The sequence below is a fragment of the Corylus avellana genome, chromosome 3 (assembly GCF_965113065.1).
Source record: "Corylus avellana chromosome 3, dhCorAvel1.hap1.2, whole genome shotgun sequence".
NCBI lineage: Eukaryota > Viridiplantae > Streptophyta > Magnoliopsida > Fagales > Betulaceae > Corylus > Corylus avellana.
In genome coordinates, this window is record NC_142492.1 from 10694552 (window position 1) to 10715421 (window position 20870).

Below are 20870 nucleotides of genomic sequence, written 5' to 3' on the forward strand. Positions count from 1 at the left end.
GAACTCCTACGTGGGAATGATGTACAATAGCATTAATATGTCTTCTTGAATAATTCTGAATTTCAAGAGCACATTCCTCTGTCCAAAGAAGGGCCAAACCACCACTACGGCCAATAGGATCCACAACAAACATCCCTGCATACCCACACTTCACTCTTAAACCTTCCATCCGTGCCTGCTTACTCTTTGTTTCCATAAGAAACAAAATAGAGGGTTTCTTTTCCTTCACTAGTTGGCGAAGGTCACGAACTGCTCGTGGGTTCCCAAGCCCACGGCAATTCCAACTTAAAATAATCATGGAACCTGACGGGGCTGTAAAACAGCCGCCGCCACTTCATAATCAGAAGAACCCAATAAGGGCTCCTTTCCCTTAGCTTTCTTCTTAACACCCACATCACCCACAGAACTCCCCAATAGCAGTTTATTCTTCCTCTTACCCAAACTCTTACTTACAGAGAGAGGGTTTTGAAAAGATACACCTCTCGCCTTCCTCTTGAATTTAATAACAGAGCTTCCACCTTGAACCTCAACGACAACCTTACCAGAAAGAGAAGAAGTTTCCACTGATCGAGAACCTTCAAAGACATCCATGGTTTCACCCACCACATGAGAAGAAACCAAAGAGGAGATCTTAACATTTTCATCTTTAACAGGGGACTCACTATGCTTCGCATCACCAGAGGATTTGTTAAAGTCCAAAGCTTGCTGAGAAATTAGAGCCCCCCTATCAGAATGGTCCACATCACCAATGCCATCCATACCTTTATTTCCACCAGCGACATCTGTGAAAGGAAAAACTCCTTTATCTTTAGTCGTGTCAGCAACAACATTTGCCACGTGGCGTGTCTCCGAACCCTCACTACCAACTACTTCATTTGAAAAACAGGGCCGTTGTTGAGTACCAAGAAGATTGTAACTGCCCATCTGCGGAGATCTGGCCTGAGAACTATCACCACCATGATGAAATCCCTCTGAACTAGCCCCAGTCCATGCATTACCACCAGCTTTATCAAAACCACCACCTCCACTACGACGCTTTAAATCATCAGCACGTAACCAAATACCCCATTCTTTAACAGCAGTTGAAGAACTGGATCGCAGGGACTGCTTAACAGGACAGCCCTTTGAACTATGCACAATGCGCCCACAATTAAAACAGAATAAAGGGATTTTCTCATACCTGAAGCTAACCCAGACATGCTTCCCCTCTAACTGCAGGGAACGGCCACGCTCCAGAGGCTTTGTGATGTCAATAACCACACGAATCCGAAGACACCTACCCCAACCTTCACCATCACCGGCAACATCCACATCCTCTAGAACTCCCATGGATTCTCCTATCCTAGAGCCTACTCCCTTAGTCATGCAAAGAAGAGGCATATCATGCACTTGAATCCAAATTGGAGAGAAAGAGAAGTCCATTTGAGAAGGAGGAATTTCCCCGTCAAAATCTTTAAGAACAAGAATCTGACGATCAAAACTCCAGGGCCTTCCTTCCATAACTCTACGCTTATCATCAACATTCGAAAATTCAAAAAGCCACAGATTATCTTGTAATTCCTTAAAAATGACACTTCCTACTACACGCCATAATCTAGACAGCAAAGTCTTGAAAGCCTCCTTGTTAACTGTACGATCAATTCTCAGACAACCCACCAGACAATTGACTCCCTTACGACGAAGATCAGCGATCTCCCCTTCAGAAATAGAAATACCTGACTTCTCACCATCTGACAGAGAAACCCTACCACACAACCTTTCTAATTCCTCCGCCATCACCAACCACCCACTGAAAACAGAAACCTCCTACTCCGGCAACCAGAAGGAGACAGTTCCCTTGTCACTAGAGGAAACTCAGAGAGTTTTCTAGACGAGGACCTTTTTTTTTTTAGGAGAAAAAAGATTTACACAGTTCCCATTCTCAATATATTGTTATATGGTTTAGGGTTACTCTTTCTTTATTTTCTATTTTAATTTATATATTATTTTTCATTCAAACTTCTTATTGTTCTTTTGTAAATTTAATTGACTTCGTTGTTCATTATTTTTTTTGTGTTCCAATATTCCTTCTACGATTTTTTATCTCTTTCTTTGATGAAAGAAATAAAACTACTCCTCTGATAATAAATATTTTAATTTGTTTTATATGTCTTATGATTTAAGGGTCTTATGTTTTAACTCATTCCAGCTGGTTTTAAATTACACATATGAGAGTTTTTTAATATGTTTTAATTTATATGGATTAAAACTAAAATTATATATGGTTCTTATGATAGTATATTTTGATGTAATTTATATATTAATGCAAACTTATGTGTAATTGTGTCACTAAGTTCAACAATATATTGTTGAATAACCTTTTGTAATTTATTTTATTTTATTTTATTGAAATAGGCATGATAGATTTTTTTACACAATTCTTTTGACCTATAATAAAAAATACAATGGAGATATGTTTTAAGTTTTAAAATCAAATTATAGTGAATCGGTTCCAAGCTAATATTTCTTAATTAATAAGATGCTGTTGGTAAATCATTGTCATTCACATTCACAATCAACCAACAACTAGCAGCCCATGGGCTCAGATGTATGACTCCCCGAGCCTAAGTCATAGAAACCACTGAGCCCATTTAAGACCTAAAACGCACCGTCTCCTCCATCCCTATTCCTTCACCCTAATCCTGCAAATCCCACCGACCAAATTCAGAAAGAATTTACTGAGGAAAATTCCATCTACACCGATTACGAGGAAAACTCGATCGATGACCTAATATTAATAATATTTAAATTTGGCCGATCCCAACTATCCCACAATGCTATATACTATTTCAAAATATAAGAGAAATTTCACTTTGAATCTCTGAACTATCACTAATTTTGACATGTCCTCTTTAAACTTCAAAATTTCTCATTTTGAACTCTTGAACTTTTAATTTCTATCACTTTGAACCCCTCCGTTAGATTTTAAACGTTAAAAGTTAGACAATGACGTTTATAGCCCTGATTTTTTTATAAAATTTTAAATTTGTCCTTAATTTCAAATTAAAAATTAAAAAAATATTATTAAAAAAAAATACAAGGTGACCCACGGTTAGGCCACCTTGTAACCATTTTTTTTTCATTTTTTTTTCATTTTTTTCTTTTTTAATAAAAAGAAAATTGAAGGGCAATTTTGTCTTTATAGGAGTTTTAACTGCAAAAATTGACGGAGGGGTCCAAAGTGATAGAAATTAAAAGTCCATGAGTCTAAAGTGATAAGTTTTAAAGTTTGAGGGGAGGCATGTCAAAAGGAATAGTAGTTTAGGGGTCCAAAGTAAAGTTTACGCTAAAATATACTACACGCACAAAATTAGTATAAAAAATAACATTACCATTCAAGAAATTGATCTAATCAAATAGAGTGCCAATAACTTAAATACTCAATAAAAAGTTGCCAAGACTTATTCTCAACTAGGTTGTTGTTCGCCAACCTCTCCCCTCTTGTACGGACATGTTAAAAAAATAAAAAAAATAAAAACTAGGCTAATGCTTGCCGCCGACAATGTGTGTGTTTTTTTTTTTTTTTACCTTAAAACACATAATTTTTACATGTATTTTTAATATTACAATCTGTTAAACTGACATGTATTCATAGGGTGTAGAGCATGTAATTCTCACCCAAGTTTAGATTTTGTTTTGATCTACTAATATTTATTTATTTATTTTTTTTAAAAAAAAAAAGATGAATAATCGTTTATTAAGAAGTAAAAGACGATACAAAAGAGAGATCAGCAGTACCAGGCACTTCAAACAGGAACAAGAAGAAACAAGACTCGCAACCATTCAAGCCTCCAAAGCAAACCCACGAAGCCAATACAAACTTGTAGATGGCAACCAAAGCCAACAAAGCACAGCTACAAAGGCATCACGATTATACGAACCAATAAAAAATAAATAAATAAAAAAAGAAGACTAATTTGTTAGGAAAACATCTGCAGAGTAATCTCGGTGAATGGCAGCCAGGGCTTCTCCTTGGCTGGTGCCAAAGACACGTAGGATCAAAAATTTCGATGAATGGCAGCTTTGTAAAATGCACAGGTTCAACGAGACTAATGGCTGTTAACCATTTTGGAAAAAATCTAATGATAGAGATTTTATTGGCATTTCGAATTAACCCATGGAGTAAAAATTTGAAGAAAAAAACTTAAGGATTTTTGAGTTTTGACAGGTTGATTCCTGGACTTGTAATATATTTACCCTTATATTTTTTTGTTTTAATTTTTTATTTGGGGATATTTTTGGCTTTTAAGGAGATTTAACATCTAAAAGAGATTATTTGTTTTTTTTGGATGAGTAAACAACTTCAGTAAGCACAAAACAAACATCAAAGAACACCAAATACAAGTCTTGCCAACAGGCCAAAACACAGCCTCACATAGGGGTGAAATTTAAAACCGCCTAACCGCAACCGCTAACCGCTAACCGTTATAACCGTTAACCGCTAACCGCCTAACCGCCTAACCGCTTTAAAAGCGGTTAGTAAAAACCGCTAACCGCCTAGGCGGTTGCGGTTAGCGGTTAGTGGGTTTTGGAAATCCGCTAACCGCTAACCGCTACCCGCTAACCGCTTTTTTTTAAATATAATATATATTTATATATTATATATATATAATAACAATAAGTTGTGAGTTTATGAACTTTTTTTGGTTGATTGAAATGAGCCTCAAGCTTAAAGTTTAACCATATATGTTGGTTTTTTGGTTGCTTGTGAGTTTATGAATTTGTTTGTGTTTTATTTTATTTCTATGTATGAGTTTATGAACTTGCTTGTGAGTTTATGTATAAGACTACAAGTGAAGTGATGATTTTGTTGTAATTTTATTTGTATATTATATGATGTGTAGATTTGTAGAAGGTGGCCAACAAGATTTTGGTATATAGCAATTTTTAATGCTAAAATGGCCATGGAAAGGGAAAAAAAAAGAAGTTTAAAATGAGAAAAAAAATGTTTAAAGTGAGCCCAAAACCGGCCCAAACCCGATCCAAATCCGGCCCAAAATCGGTCCAAAGAAAAAAGCCCAAAAAAAGCGGTTAGAAAAAAAGCGGTTATTCCAAAGCGGTTAACCGCTACCCGGTTAGCGGAGGCGGTTAGTAAAATTTACTAACCGCCTAGGCGGTTGCGGTTAGCGGTTTTAGCCACTAACCGCTAACCGCAACCGCTATTTCACCCCTAGCCTCACATAGGCCTAAACAACGAGGCTAAAACCAGAAAAGAACCGTAGCAGCATACAACTGCAGCAAAAAAAAAAAAAAAACCAACAAAAAAAACCCCAGCAATACAAACCTCCCAAGCACTAAGCATCAAATACAAGCCCTGACAACATGCTAACTCACAGCCTCTCAGAGGCCTAAACAACCAGAAAGAACTGTAGCAACATCAAAACTCCAGACTAAAAGACTCAAGTCTCCCCAAACCAGAGATAACCCTTGCAAAGCCACCCTTAACATCAAGCAAACAAACCTTCAAATTACAACAGCAAATTTGCAGTCAAATTCCACAAAGACACTAAGGCCAAATTCTCTTAGTCTTAGGAAATTTTCCTTTCCTAACTATTATAGCCCTCACTTCCCAAAGAATTTTTTTAAGAATCTGTTCTTCAGTTAGAGGCTGACCAGAATGCTTAAGTTCATTCCTTGTGCACCAAAGATTATATATGACAAACCCCAAAACCAGGCGGCAAAGGAGACCCTTGAGAGCTTTATTTCTCCATTTACTGATACCTAGCTGCACAATCTCATCCCAAACAACAGAAGGGTTGTCCATTCTGCAACTACGCATAAAAAACTTCCAAATTCGATAACTAAAACTGCATTCAAAGAACAGATGCTCTCTACTCTCAGTTTGGTTGTGGCAGAAATAACACTTAACGTCACCTTTATATCCCCACTTTAGTAGACGGTCCCCTATGATGAGCCTATCATGCATAGCAAGCCAAAGAATGAAAGCTTGCTTAGGTATGGCAATAGGGAACCACACAGCTTCCAACAAACAATCTCTTCCTTCTTCTCTCTTAGAGACTCCCAAGTTTATGAACTGACATAGTAACCTTTCCTAGAAGCAGTCCAAATAGGCTTATCATAAAGGCCTAAACTTACTTTAGGAAGCCTAGATTGAATTTCAACTAAGGCCTTAGACCTTTCTGGTTTCCAAAACCAATCTCCATTCATGATTACAGAGGAAAGCTTAGCCTCTACATTGCTCTGAGCATCATAGACAACCCTCTACCGAAAATTCTTCAACAGAATACCAGAAGGATCCCATGAATCCAGCCAAAGATAAATATTCTCTCCATTGCCAACTTCAAACTTCAAGAATCTTCTAGCAATATCCCTCAACTTTAAGATCTTTCTCCAACTCCAAGATCAGTTTTGAGGAATACCAGCACTCCAGAAACTCTTTCTTTTCAACAAATTTTCCTTCACCAATGCCACCCAAATAGAACCAAACCTAGCAAAAAGGCTCCAAACATGCCTAAGCATAGAAGTTTGGTTCCAAACTTCCAACCTTTTCAGCCCCAAACCTCCTTCCCTCTTAGAAAAACACAGATCCTTCTAAGAAACGTTTGCCCTAGCAAACCCTTCAGTTTTTCCATTCCAAAGAAATCTATTGAATTTCTGTTCAATAGCCTTAATAATTGTCTTAGGGAGAATAAAGATCCCAGTCCAATATACTTGCACACTGTACAAAACAGAGGACAATAACTGGAGTCTACTAGCATAGGAAAGATTCCTAGACAACCATGAGTCAATACGCCCTGTAATTCTATCCAATAAAGCCCCACAATCTGCTGCAGACAGCCTAGTAAAAATGACTGTAACCCAAGATACCTTACTGGAAGATGACCTTCATTCATCTTCAAATCATCCAGTAGCAAATACTTCACTCTATCCAAGATACCAGAGCAAACAAAAAAAAAAAAAAAAAGCTTTTTGATGGATTAGCTTTCAAAATAGAAAGTTCTTCAAACTCAAGCAAAGCAGCTTTAATGATATCTAAAGATCTCAAACTAGCCTCAGAAAAAATAAGGAGATCATCTGCAAAACACAAATGAGTAAGCTTCAACTTCAAACACTTGGGATGAAACTTGAAATCAGAACCATCTTTGATATGGTCAGCCATGATTCTAGAGAACACCTCCATAGCTAGCACAAAAAAATAAAGAGATAAAGGATCCCCCTGCCTTAGTCCATTCTTTCCCTCAAAATAGCCAACCAGAGTTCTATTGAAACAAATAAAAAAACCTAGGAGAGGTAATACACTCCTTAATCCAACTTAAGAACTTCTCTGGAAAACCAAAACAATGAAGACTACGTAACATAAAATCCCAATTAACAGAATCATATGCCTTCATAAGGTCAATCTTCAAAGTACACCGAAGCTCACCTTTACCTTTGTGATAATTTCTAACAATTTCCTGAGCCAACAGGACATTTTCAGAAATACTTCTTGAGAGAATAAAAGCTGACTGATTCAAACAAACGAAATCACTCAAAAGAGGTAGCATTCTATTTGAGAGCATTCTATTTGAGATGATCTTAGTAATACACTTATAAATCACATTGCAACAAGCAATAGGTCTGAAGTCCCCCATAGCAGATGGATTAACCTTCTTGGGAACCAAAGTAAGTATAGTAGCATTCACTTCTTTGAGCACCATACTAGAGGCAAAAAAAACCCTTGATAGTAGCCACCACCCCTTCTCCAACTATAGAAATTCTGCAGAATAGCCATCAGGACTAGGAGCTTTATTTGCAGGCATATGAAACAAAGTATTCCTTATCTCCTCAGTAGTAACCTGCCTCTCCAACATAGCTACCTTATCAGAGGAAACAACAGTAGGAATAAGAGACCTAATCCTAACTGTTTTCTCTTTGGTGAACTGCATTTGATTAGTGCCTAATAGCTTTTCATAAAACTTCATAGCCACCTGTTTGATCTGCTCACCATCCTCCACTCTAGCACCATGCTCATCCCATAAATGAGTGATAGTATTCTTTGCATTCTGAACCCTAAGGGAACAATGAAAGAAACTATTATTTTGATCCCCCAACTGCAACCATTGATTCCTAGATTTTTGTTTTAAGAAAGATTCCTCAGCTCTTGTGATAGACACATAAAAGATACTCCCTCTCCTTGAGCAAACAATCAGCCCTCCGAAAAGAAGCAATGACATGCTTCTGAGCTAGATCAGGATTATCTTGAGCCTCCATAACTTTCTTCTTCAAATTCCCAAAACAAGATAGGTTCTGTTTCTTCAAAACACCTTTCACAGATTTAAGCTTGGCATACAACTTGTACATAGGAACCCATCCACCTAAATATCCCATCCCTCCTAAACCCAACTCAAAACTCTTTACGCTCCAACCAATAATTGAAGAACTTGAAAGGCTTAGGACCAAAACTCTGTAGACTGCCAATTGAAATAATAGCAGGAGAGTGATCTGAAATGCCCACTGGAGAAAATTCCACTATAGTCTTTCCAAAGTAGCTCATCCAGAACTCATTTGCCAAGACTCTATCCAACTTCCTTGCCATAAACCGAGGTTCCTCACTCTTATTTGCCTAAGTATAAAAGCAACCACTAAAATTAAGGTCCATAACCTCTAAATCATTTAAACACTATCCAAACACAACTTCATAGGAATTCAACTTATTGGACCCCCCACTTTCTGATAAAGATTTGACAACATTAAAATCTCCACTTATCATCCAAGGATTGTTAGCAACTCTAACCTTCATAGAAGCGAGGTTAATCCACAACACCTTCCTTTCCACCCCCTTATTATCTCCATAAATAAAAGAATGATACCAGCAAAAATTATGCCTTAGAGAATGAATTACACAATTAATGCTCTGAACATTCTTATCAAGCACAGTTACATCAAAATCTGACTTCTTCCAACAAACCCAAATCCTCCCTAAAATATGTTGATCATAGTTATATTCATAGTCCCAATCAGGAACAATGCAGGACCTAATTTTATCAGCTTTATGGATCTTAACCCTGGTTTCAATTAAGCAGATTAAACCAATCTTATACAACTTTACCATACTCTTAACCTCTTGTTGTTTAGGGGGATGATTCAAACCCTTCACATTCCAAATGAAGAAGTTCATATAGTAGGAGAAAAACCTTTCATCAAAACCTCCTCTTCTTCCCCCATTTTGCCTTTTCCTTTAACTAGCAAAATATTTGTACTCTCCTCACTCAATGCATGCTCAATAACTTTTTGTAAAGAGTTAGAAACATCACCTGAACCTCTCACCTCCCCTGATTCAAACTAACCATTAGCTCTAGCCAACAAGTGAAAAGAATTAGTCCAATGTCTGTGACTATCATAAATAGATGGTTTAGAAATAGGAGTTCTCCTAGCACTTCTGACTTCATTCCACTGATCTTTGATTGCAACACCATGAGCAATCACTGTCTTAACTTCAGTAATCTTTGGCACAGAACTAGTTCGCTTAGGTTGCTGAATAGGCTCAGGCCTTCTAGGAACCCAAACCTGCCTTTCAACTTTAGTACAAGCATAGGTTAAATGACCAAATGCCTTACATTTCTTACACTTAACAGGAAGCCAAGGGTACTCAATACCTACTACAACCCTGTCCCCATTAGCTCCCATAACTTCAATCTCCTTAGGAAAATCAGAATCAAAATTCACTTCAACCAATACTCTAGTAAAACCAAGTCTAAGTTGTTCTTCAATAACAAAATCAGCACATAAAGGTTTACCAATGCCACTAGCCACATAACTCAAACATGTAGCATTCCAAAATTTAATTGGGAGATTATGCAGCTTGATCCAAACAGGCACAATAGATAATGAAATTTTAAGGAGCTACATACCTAGAATCTATTTCCTCAAAACAGGGGTTTATTAGCTATATGCAAAAGTTTTGCCTTCATGACCTCATCTCTGATCCTCTCATCAGCAAATCGAAACAAATAAAGACCATTCTCCAATAAAAACACCTCAACCTTCCCATATTTTGCCCACAGAGTATCTACAGTACGTTTGACAATATAAAATGAAAAAGGTTTGTCAAGAAATTGGCCTACCAAAGATGGAGACCACTTCGAAATTCCTTCCTTAATTGCTTCCTTAGGAGGTGTCACCACAACTTTACCATCCTCACGAGAAGGTGCAAACTAATGCAATGCACCTAGATATTTCTCTGAACGAAACAATTGGCGCCAGTCCTATGCTAAGCTTTTCTGATCCAGCTTCTCAACTGGAACAACAACTGATGGCTCTTTCTTAGTCACAGAAGAACCAGGATCTCGTATGACCTCCAGTTCATGAGTAGCAGAGATGTCCTCCACACCATTAACAACCTCATCAACAGCAGAGACACTACCAGCAGGATTCGAAGCAGCCATCTCCAAAATCACAACTTCACAGTCCAATGATTCACAAATATCCTTCGTCTCACTCAATTCAACATCACAATCCAAAGGATTTGATGCATCTTCCGTAGCAACCGAGACCTCTTGCACAAGCAATTTTGAATTCTTCATCCTGCCACGACCCCTATTTGCTCGCTTAGCCATAAGAGCCAATTGAGCACTTCAACAGATAGGAATAGAAAGAACCAGCAAACTCCGACAAGTCTACGCCAGTAACACAGTCGTCAAACAAGTCATGCACTCTCACGCGTAGAAACCAGAAGAGCGCGTAGATTAGAAAACAAAAAAAAAAAACTAACTACCACAAAGAAAACGAGACCTGTGCCACGTCAGCAAAGCTCCCAAAAAATCCCCAACCTCTCTATTTATCTAAAAGAGATTATTCCATCCAATTTAACATGATTGACTGACATGATGGGGGTTTTTGAAAGAAAATGGTAGTCTAATTGGGTCGGGCAGTAGGATTGTAGGTTTGTCAGTTCATTGGCGTAAAGTGACAATGCGTTGTAGTTGATGGGTAAAAATGTAATTACCCCTGAAAATAAACCCAGTAACCCACCCACACATGCTCTCCCCTTCAGCCCTAAATTGCTCTCCCCAAAAACACGCACACTTCTCTCTCTCCCCCACTCCAACCTCAACTTCTGGCAAAGCCACAACCGCCCATTGCACCGGAATGGAGGCGCGCCCACCCACCCTAGGACAACCACCAACAGTGTCGATGCCCACGATCCGGTGCTTCTTTCCCCACGCACCTCTCTCTCGTGACACCCACAGAAAGACAACTACCTCCGGCGATAGATCTACAACTCCAGCGACGCCTTCCCACCAGCGCGACAGATCTACGATTCCGGTGAGTTTCTGTTTCCAATCCTTCAAGCATTTATTCTCAAAGGAATGTATAATTTCATATGTAGACAATATTGGCGGCCTATTAAGACATGAATTTAATTCAGTTTTCTTCAAAAAAGATCTATGTTGGTGGCTTCGTATTATGAATTCAATTAGTAAAAAAATTATGTCAAATACATAGAAAAGAAGAATAGCCAGTAATTTAAACAGTGTACACACAGAAAAATTGTACCCAAAACCGTAGTTCTTATCAATTAAAATCAGAGAAAAACCAAAGAAAAACAAAGAAAGATATGACCTTTTTTAGGGGTCTAGCCTCCACAATTTGCTTATAGCAATTGATTGAAATTTTTATTGGATGCTTGGCCTAAAGGCACTTACACTTCTTTTTATAGAGTAGAAAATAAACCTAATCTCAATAAGAATAGGATTAATAACTCTAATCCTCGGAGAAAAAATCCTACCCTAGTAAGGAAAGGAATAACTATTTAATAATAGAAAATATAGGGTCTTAACAATCTGTATACATAAAAACTATTGTTCTCTAAAAACAAAATTCTATTTTGATTGAATTACATGCTTGCAGAAAGAGAGCGTGTTCTCTGTTGTTCTCAAGATGAATCTCGATGAAACCTGGATCGTTGATTTGGTCAAACCATTGCTTCGAAACGCATTGAAAACATACTAGTGACTTTACGAGTAGGCGGGATAGGTGGGAAAACATATAAGCGATTACGTCTTGCAGTATCGACATCTTTCGCCGAGTAAGGGTCCGTTTGGGAGTGCAATTTCAATAAGTGGGATTTTAAAAATTGCGTTTCTAAAATCGCTACTTTTTAAAATCGCACATGTGTTTGGTAAAATATGCTAAAAAGTTTTTTTTTTTTTTTATCAATTGAGTTTTGGATAATATTAGCATATAATTGCGGTTTTATGACCAAATTACCAATAAGGACATTTCTTTATAACAGTAAAATAACTAACATTGTCTATAAGCCTTCATTTTTAACACGTATGCAAACAAAAGTATGACTTATAATTTGACATTAACTTTGAGTTTTCTACTTAGGCAATTATATATTGCTATATTACTTGTTTCTATATGCTTTTTTGTTTTTGTATTTTTTTTTCTTGAAACATATTCCATACAGACATATAATAAAAAATAAAAGAACAATCCATCAAATTAAACTAATAATGAGAAGAAAAAAAATTAAAAAAAAAATCACAAATTATCACTGTTTATTACCCATTAAAAATATATATAAAAAAAATATGTCACAAACTGTTAGAGTGCAATACCCATCAAAAAATGAAAATAAAAATCCATCACAAATTGTTACTGTACAGTACCTTTAAAAATAAAAAAAAAAATAAAAAGCAATAAAAAATCGTCACTGTGCACATCACTATGCAGTGCACAGTGACCTGAGAAAAATCATCATCTTAGTCAGTGTACAGTGATCTATCACTGCATACTATGATAGATTGCAGATCACTATGCATGCACGGTAATCTAAAAAATTTTAAAAATAAAAAAAATCACAACTTTACACTGTAGAAATGGACGAAGAACATAAACGCATATGTAAAAAGGCACAGTAATCATACAAACCACATAAAATAACACCGAACACTAAACAGTGAAAAGTTTTACAAAAACGACGTACACTGCTACAGGGCGGACAAAGGATGAACGAGACAGAGAGGATGAAGAAAAAAAAAAAAAAAGAGAAAAGAAGGGTTTTAATATATTTTAGGTGGGTATTCTTGGTATTTTTTTCATTTCCGCTCAAAAAAATGTAACTATTGCACCAAATATATTTTTAATAGAAATCGTGATTTTGTTTTAAATTCACACTTTTTCAAATAAGTACCCTCTAATCAGCTTAAGGAAGTCACATATTTTTTTGCAATTTTAAATTCACGTTTTTAAAATCGCAATCCCAAACACCCTAAAATTGCGATTTGGTTTAAAATCGCAGATTATTTTTTTAAAATCGCAATCCCAAATACCCTAAAATTGCGATTTGGTTTAAAATCGCAGATTATTTTTTTAAAAACGCACTCCCAAACGCACCCTAAATTCCTTCTGAATTTGCTCGGTGGGTTTTGCAAGATTAGGTTGAAGGAATAGGGATGAAGGAGTAGCGGGCAAAGTCGGTGCGTTTTGTTTCTAACACTAACATGGGCTGAGAGATTTCTAACATTAAAAGGATAAAATTAAGTTTTTTTTTTAATTTTATTTTAGCCCTTCAAAAAATGTAATTTTTGTCTAGCAAATTTAAAATAAATTTCTAGTTGAATCCTAATTAAGGGCAATCCTAGCAAGAAATTGCTATTCACTGTAACATTAAATATATTTTAAAAGAATCTCGAAAAAGTTTTCTCTCTAGTTTTCTAGGGGAGAAGTGAAAAGTTTTCCAAGTCTTTGTAGACGGTGGAGGAAGGTTTGGGCTTTCTTTGTTTTATGGTGAATTGGAAGAGGGTAAGATGGCTAATGATCTGACCAATAAGTAGCAAGATTTTAATATTTCGGAGGGTGAGAGTGAAGAGGTAATCGTCCAACCACAAGCTTTTGCAGAGGTTGTGACGAGAGGAAACTGTTGTTTGGTGGGGAAACTAATCTCTGACAGGATTATTGGTAAGGATACCGTAAGATCTAAACTGGTGCAACTATGGAGACCTACGGGGTTGATATCTTTTAAGGTGATAGGGGAGAATCTTTTTTTGGTTGATTTTTAGCATTCATGGGACAAGATTCATGTGTTGGAGGGTCGTCCGTGGGTGTTTGAGGGTAGTTTGTTTTCCTTGGAAGAGTTTAATGGACTGATACCTCCTCTGGAGATCTCGTTTAATAAGGCGGTTTTTTGGGTACGAATGTTTAACCTTTCGCTAACATGTATGGGTCAAGAGGTGGGTTTTCAAATTGGCTCTACAATGGGGACGATGGAAGAAGTTGAAACTGATGATGAAGTTATTGGCTGGGGAAAGTATTTACGTGTAAGGGTGAAGATAGATCTATCTAAGCCTATATCTCGAGGTCGACGTATCACTCTTTTAGGGAACACAGTGTGGATTCCTTTTCAACAAAAAAGCTTCCTCATTTTTGTTTTCTCTATGGAATGTTTTGCCATGGAGAGGTAGGGTGCAGGGGCAATAAGAAGGTGAAACCACAATTTGGTCTTCGGCTTAGGGTCTTGCCATCTGTCTGGGGGAAGGAGAAGGGGTGGCAGTGATTTGGTAAGCGTCCGTGGGATAATCGGTCTTCACCATCATCACCAGAGGGAGCTAATATCCAAGTCAGATGGGGGGCCAACAGAATGGGTTGCCGTCTACGGTGGTGGCTGGTGCCGGAGAGGGGAATGTCGTAGTTAGCCAAGAGGTTTGAAGTGCAGCAATTGAGTGAGAAGATCGAAAAGAGGGGCTTTGTCCGTTATCACAAACTTCTTATAGTTGGGTGGGAGTTGTGGACACGTCAAAGGAGATATCTGAACTGCAAACCACTCACTTATTCGGTGTCACAAAGGGCATGGCATGTCATGTAGATAAGGTGGCTACGTGCTCGAGGGGTATTTTGCATGGGGGAGTCAGTGCATGTTTTACTAGTGGGTCGAAGACTCAAAGAGGCTCTAGCTGTAATGTAAAGAATGATGGCGTGGGGGGTATATGTGTCTCGTGTGGGATGTCTCATGAAGGAGATTGTGATTGTTATATTACCCCTGTTTTATCGGAAGGATTCAAATTGCAGACTGAGACTCCTAGTGAGAGGACTCCACCTATTATGGAGAAGGTTGATATGGGGTCGTTTTGAACAAGGGTGCTGATTTTTTAGGTGGGGTCAAAAACAATTTAAGTTTGATGGCCAAGTCAGCAAGGGAAGGGCATACGGTAGCAATGGGAAATGATACTTCTTTACCCTTCCAAGATGGGTGCTCGTCGCCTCTGCGGCCAAAACATGGGACATGGAAGAAAAAGGCAAGGGGAATTTCAGGAGACAACCTAGTGCAGAGTCATTCTACACAGGTTACTGGGCGAAGAAAAGCAGAGGATTTGGTTTGTTAAGAAGATATACCTATGCATAGCAAGAAAGGAAGATTGAATGCTGAGTGTGTTACGGGTATTGAGAAATCTGTGGCGGAGGCTGTCGTCCAGCCTCGCCAATCCCGATAAATATCCTCAGTTGGAACTGTCGAGGGCTTGCGAACTACCGGACAGTTCGGGACCTTTGCCGAATGGTAAAGGAGAAGAAGCCCTTTTTGGTTTCCTTAATGGAAACTAAATTATTTTCAAAGCGATTGGAAACGATTCGTGTTAAAACAGGTTTTGGAAAAGTTTTTGGGGTGGACTGTGTTGGACGTAGTGGAGGACTGGCATTCTTATGGAATGACCATCTCTCAGTGGAAATACAAAATTTTAGCCGCCGAAACATTAATGCTATTGTTGGTACTAGGTCGAATGGTCTGGTATGAAAATTTACGAGCTTTTTATGGCAATCCTGAGGCATGGAAGCGACAAGAGGGGTGGAGTCTTCTTCACCATCTTAAGTCGATTACCCCGACAGCTTGGCTTTGTTTGGGGGATTTTAATGAGATATTGGTTGATTCCAAAAAGTTTGGTGCAGTTGTGCGACCACGATGGCAAATAAAAAATTTTCGTGATACGGTGGATTTCTGTCAACTCTTAGATATTGGTTTTTCAAGGCCTAAATTCACGTGGTGTAATTGCCAAGATGGAAACCATTTGATAAAAGAGAGATTAGTCAGAGCTATGGCTAATACACTATGGTGTGATTTATTTCCGGCACAGCAATTGACAATTTTGGCAGCACGAAATTCGGACCATGCACCTCTCCTTCCTTCGCTGCAGTCCTTAAACCATGCACGTCGGGGCATTCAGAGGCGGTTTCACTATGAGGCAGGCTGGCAGCAAAATGGGTAGTTGAGAGATGTTACTCGCAAAGTTTGGAGGGCTAAGGTTGCACCGAATGATGTTTGGGGTGCTGTTCGGAAAAAATTGGAGATGAGCAAGAAAGCATTACTTACATGGACACGTAGGCAATCCAATCCTATAGAAGATTCTCTGCAACAAAAGTCCAATGCAATCCGAGTCTTGCAAGATCAGGAGGGAGTGTTGGATTTGGAATCTATAAGGGGACTACAAGATGAGGTGGACAAAATTTTGGAAGGGGAAGAATTGAAATGGTGCTAGAGGTCTAAGGAGCTTTGGTTGCAAATGGAGGATAAGAACACAAAATTTGATCATGCTAGTGCTACTCAAAGAAGACGGAAAAATGCAATAACAAATGTTTTGGATATGGAGGGTAGGAGTTTCACATCACTAGCAGGTATTGAAGAGGCATTCATTGGGTATTTCCAAAGCATATTCACTTCATCAGAACCTACATGTGTGGAGGATAGTTGTGCACGTGTGTCCAGGAGGGTCTCATCCGAAATGAATGAGTATTTGTTGGGAGAGTTCACTTCGGAGGAGGTGATTATGGCTCTTCATCAAATGGCTCCTCCTCTTAAATCTCCAAGGCCGGATGGTTTTCCTGTGTGCTTTTTTCAAGATAACTGGGACGGAGTGGGAAAGGAGGTATGTGCTGTTGCACTACATTTTTTTAATACTGGTTTTTTGGATGCATCTGTGAATGTCACACATAAAGCTCTTATTCCTAAATTGAGTAACCCCACCAAGGTTTCTAATTTTCGACCAATTAGTTTATGCAATGTTTTCTACAAGATTTTAGCTAAAGTATTGGCTAATAGGCTGAAAATTATACTCCCTAGAATAATATCCAAAAATCAAAGTGCTTTCATTTTGGGGCGTTTGATTTCGGATAATATTATTGTTGCTTATGAGACTTTACACACTATGCATGCTCGTATGTAGGGGAAAATGGGTTATATGGCTCTGAAATTCGACATGAGTAAAGCATATGACAGGGTTGAGTGGGTGGTCTTAGACCAAGTAATGTAAAAAATGGCGTTTGCAAGATGGTGGATTGATTTAATCATGAAATGTATAACCACGGTTCAGTATTTGGTGATTGTTAATGGGAACCCGGTGGGGGCCATTAATCCACCTCGGGGGATACGTCAGGGGGACCCTTTTTCCCCCTACTTATTTCTCCTTTGTGCAGAGGCCTTTAGTTCTCAACTTCAGCATGCGTCAGTTACTGGTGTATTAACTAGAGTACCTACGTCTCAAGGGGGCCCTCGGATAAATCACTTGTTTTTTGCAGATGATAGTCTGCTGTTTTATAAAGCTTGCCCAGAGGATTGGGAGATTTTGATTGATTTGTTGGGAAAATATGAGAAGGGATCGGGTCAGCATCTGAATAGGGAGAAAACCTCGATTTTTTTCAGTCGAAATACAAGCCAGGAAGTTAGGAGGTTTATTCTTCATTTATTAGGGATTCCGACTACTCAAAGGTATGATAAATACCTTGGGATTCCAACACTTGTAGGAAAGTCTCGCATTCGAGAATTCCAAAATATTATTGATAGAGTGCAAATGAGAGTGTCGGACTGGAAAGTTAAGTTTCTATCACAGGCTGGTAAGGAGATTCTGATTAAAGTTGTGGTGCAAGCCATTCGAACTTATAGCATGAGTATATTCTTGCTTCCGACAACTTTGTCCAGGGAGTTAAATTCGATTATGCAAAAATTCTGGTGGGGACATAAGGAAAATGATAAGAAGATCAACTGGATGAGTTGGGCGAAAATGGGGTTCTCGAAAGACCAAGGAGGCATGGGTTTTCGAGATCTTGTGGCTTTCAATAAAGCATTATTGGCCAAGCAGTGGTGGCTGTTGGTGCAGGAACCAGATAGTTTGGTGCGACAAATTTTGAAAGAGAAATATTACCCAAGGGGATCTTTGCAAAATGCCAAACAGGGTAGTCGCCCTTCATTTGCTTGGAGAAGTCTTTGGGAGGCTAGGGAACTTTTTTTTGATGGCTTATGTTGGCGAATTGGAGATGCGAAAACTGTTCGTATTTGGGTGGATAAATGGTTGCCATGCCCATCTTCTTTCAAGGTACAATCTCCTTGTAGGGAGTTGGCAGAGGATGCAACTGTAAGTGAACTTATGGATCCATACACAGGTGAGTGGAATAGGGATATCATTGGGTGAATTTTCTGGGCTGAGGAAGCAGAAGTAATTGGAAATCTACTGTTTAGTAGATACAATTTTCTGGATAAACTGGTTTGGAGAGCTACTAAATCAGGGGCCTTTACGGTTAAAAGTGCCTATCATTTAGAGAAAGGAAGGCAATTGGTGCAATATGGGGAGGCTTCTCAGCAAACCAAAGATCATAGTTTATGGAAAGTATTGTGGAGTTTGAAAGTGCCAAACTCAACTAAGGTCTTTTTATGGCGAGCTTTTCACAATATTCTCCCAACTAAAGACAACTTAGTTCGGAAGGGTATGATAAAGGAGGCTACTTGTATTTTCTATTCTCAATCTTCTGAAACTGTTGGGCATATCCTTTGGGACTGCCCATCGGCAAGGGACGTTTGTGGAGCTTCTTGCAGAAGATCATTGCAAAAATTCAATATGCATGGCGGGTCTTTTATGGACCTATTTGGAAAAAAATGTTACACGTAGTTGCAGTGAGGATGTTCGGTTTGTTGCTGTTTTGGCCAAGAAAATATGGATGAGGCGGAATGTAGTTGTGCATGGAGGGAAATTTTGTCATCTGAATAAACTGGTACAAGCTATGTTAGTTTTATTTTTTGGTGAACCTTGTCTCCAGGAAAGGAAAGTGCATGGAGTTGAGGAACCTATTAGTTGGAAACCACCATCTTTTGGGCACTATAAAGTAAATTGGGATGTGGCTCTTGATGACAAAAATAAATTTTTGGGGGTTGGTATTATTGTGCGGGATTATAAAGGTTTACCTCATGCAGCACAGAGCAAGACATATTACTGTTCTCGCCCTCTAGTGATGGCAGAAGCTATGGAGGCATTAAGGGCAGCGGAGCTATGTCAAGACTTGGGTTTCCAAGATGTAATTATGGAGGGCAATTCATTGATTGTGGTTTAGAGTATTCGAACTCCAGCTGCTAATCGGAGTGCTCATGGACAAATAATTGCTGACATTAGGATGGTCCTTCAATCGCGTAGAAGTTGGATGATTGGGCATGTTAAATGAGATGCAAACCAAGCGACACATGGACTTGCCAAGTATTCAGTTAGAAATCAAGTGGACAGGGTTTGGTTAGATGAAGTTCCAATTTGTATTTCTGCAATTGTTGATGTAGAGCTTTCAGCTCTTTCTATTTAGAGTTTCATATAGCTCTAGATGTTATTGTTTTCTGATGAAATGAAGTGTTATTTCTCAAAAAAAAATATTTTAAAAGAAGTAAGAAAATAAAATAAGGGTTATGACTAGGACGTATAGTACTTTTTATTATAGTAATAGTATATTTGAATTACCTTAAAGTTAGAGATTTGACGAGGATTGCATTATCTTTAATGAAAATTAGATTAGCTTAACTTTAAGAATTTGATGAAATCGAATCACCCTCAATTAAGGGATATGATTAAGATTATATTTCACGTATAAGTTCTATTAATTAAGAAAGCCTTTTGTATTGCAAAATTATTAAAACTTATAATTTAATTTTAAAATTTAAGCGCATCATTTTCATTATAAGTTAAAATAGACATATAAAAATATATCTCACCTCTTTAAATAAATAAAAAATAAATCTTTGTTCCTATAACTATATATGATTTAAATGAATAATACAAAGAAGAAGAAAAAAACCCTTTTAAATAAATGGGCTAGTTGGCCGGTTATGAGTAGTTAATGTAATATGTTTTTAAATTTTAAATGTTGTCGTTCTATAATTTTGGAGAATAGTAAATTCTGAAAAAAATAATATCATGCATTAAATTTTTTAACCTAATGAAATCACATATAAGGAAGATGGTTAAATACCTTATTCACCCCTAGGGTTTAACATCTTTATTTTTTGATCCCTAGGGTTTAATTTTTATCACAGGAGGTCTCTCTAATTTTCCCAAAGACCGAGATAGTCCTGTCATCCATCTGCCGTTAGTTAACTTAACGGAAAGCCTCGTCATTGACACGAGGACCAATTACATTTCGACATGTGTCTTAATTGCCAAATCACCAAATATGATTGGATTTACACACTTGCCTAGTAATATATATATATATTTTTTTTTACAAGAAATAGAATTAAAATACTGGGAATTTTCTCTTGCAAGAAACGAACCTCTTCTTCCATCGTTCTCCCCAAACCCATTCGAACCCAACCCCATCTCCGGCCACGAGCCTTCTTCTCCAACCTCCGGCCACGAAAGCGAAAGACTTCTATGGTGCTCACGAAAGCAAAAGATTTTTTGTGAGGAGTAAAGTGGATGCTGAATTTGCTTCCATTGATAGTGAATAAGAAATCCTCAATCACAGGTGAATTACTATTTTCTTTAACCCCAAAGTTTGACAACAGCGAAAAATTAGAAGTTGAAACATCAAATAGGGCCTTAGCCAAATTAGTCTTCCCGAACATGAACGGAAAGAAATGGAGACAA

General features: G+C 37.9%; 1 protein-coding gene across 1 annotated transcript; it reads left to right on the forward strand.

Moving 5' to 3' along the window:
• Positions 1 to 16538: 16538 nt before the first annotated feature.
• On the forward strand, positions 16539 to 19353 carry LOC148586778 (uncharacterized). The gene is made up of 5 exons (XM_088514325.1): positions 16539 to 16901; positions 17199 to 17276; positions 17346 to 18411; positions 18535 to 18635; positions 19063 to 19353. The coding sequence occupies exons 1-5, from the start codon at positions 16539 to 16541 to the stop codon at positions 19351 to 19353; spliced, it is 1899 nt and encodes a 632-aa protein (XP_088370451.1).
• The last annotated feature ends 1517 nt before the right edge of the window (positions 19354 to 20870 follow it).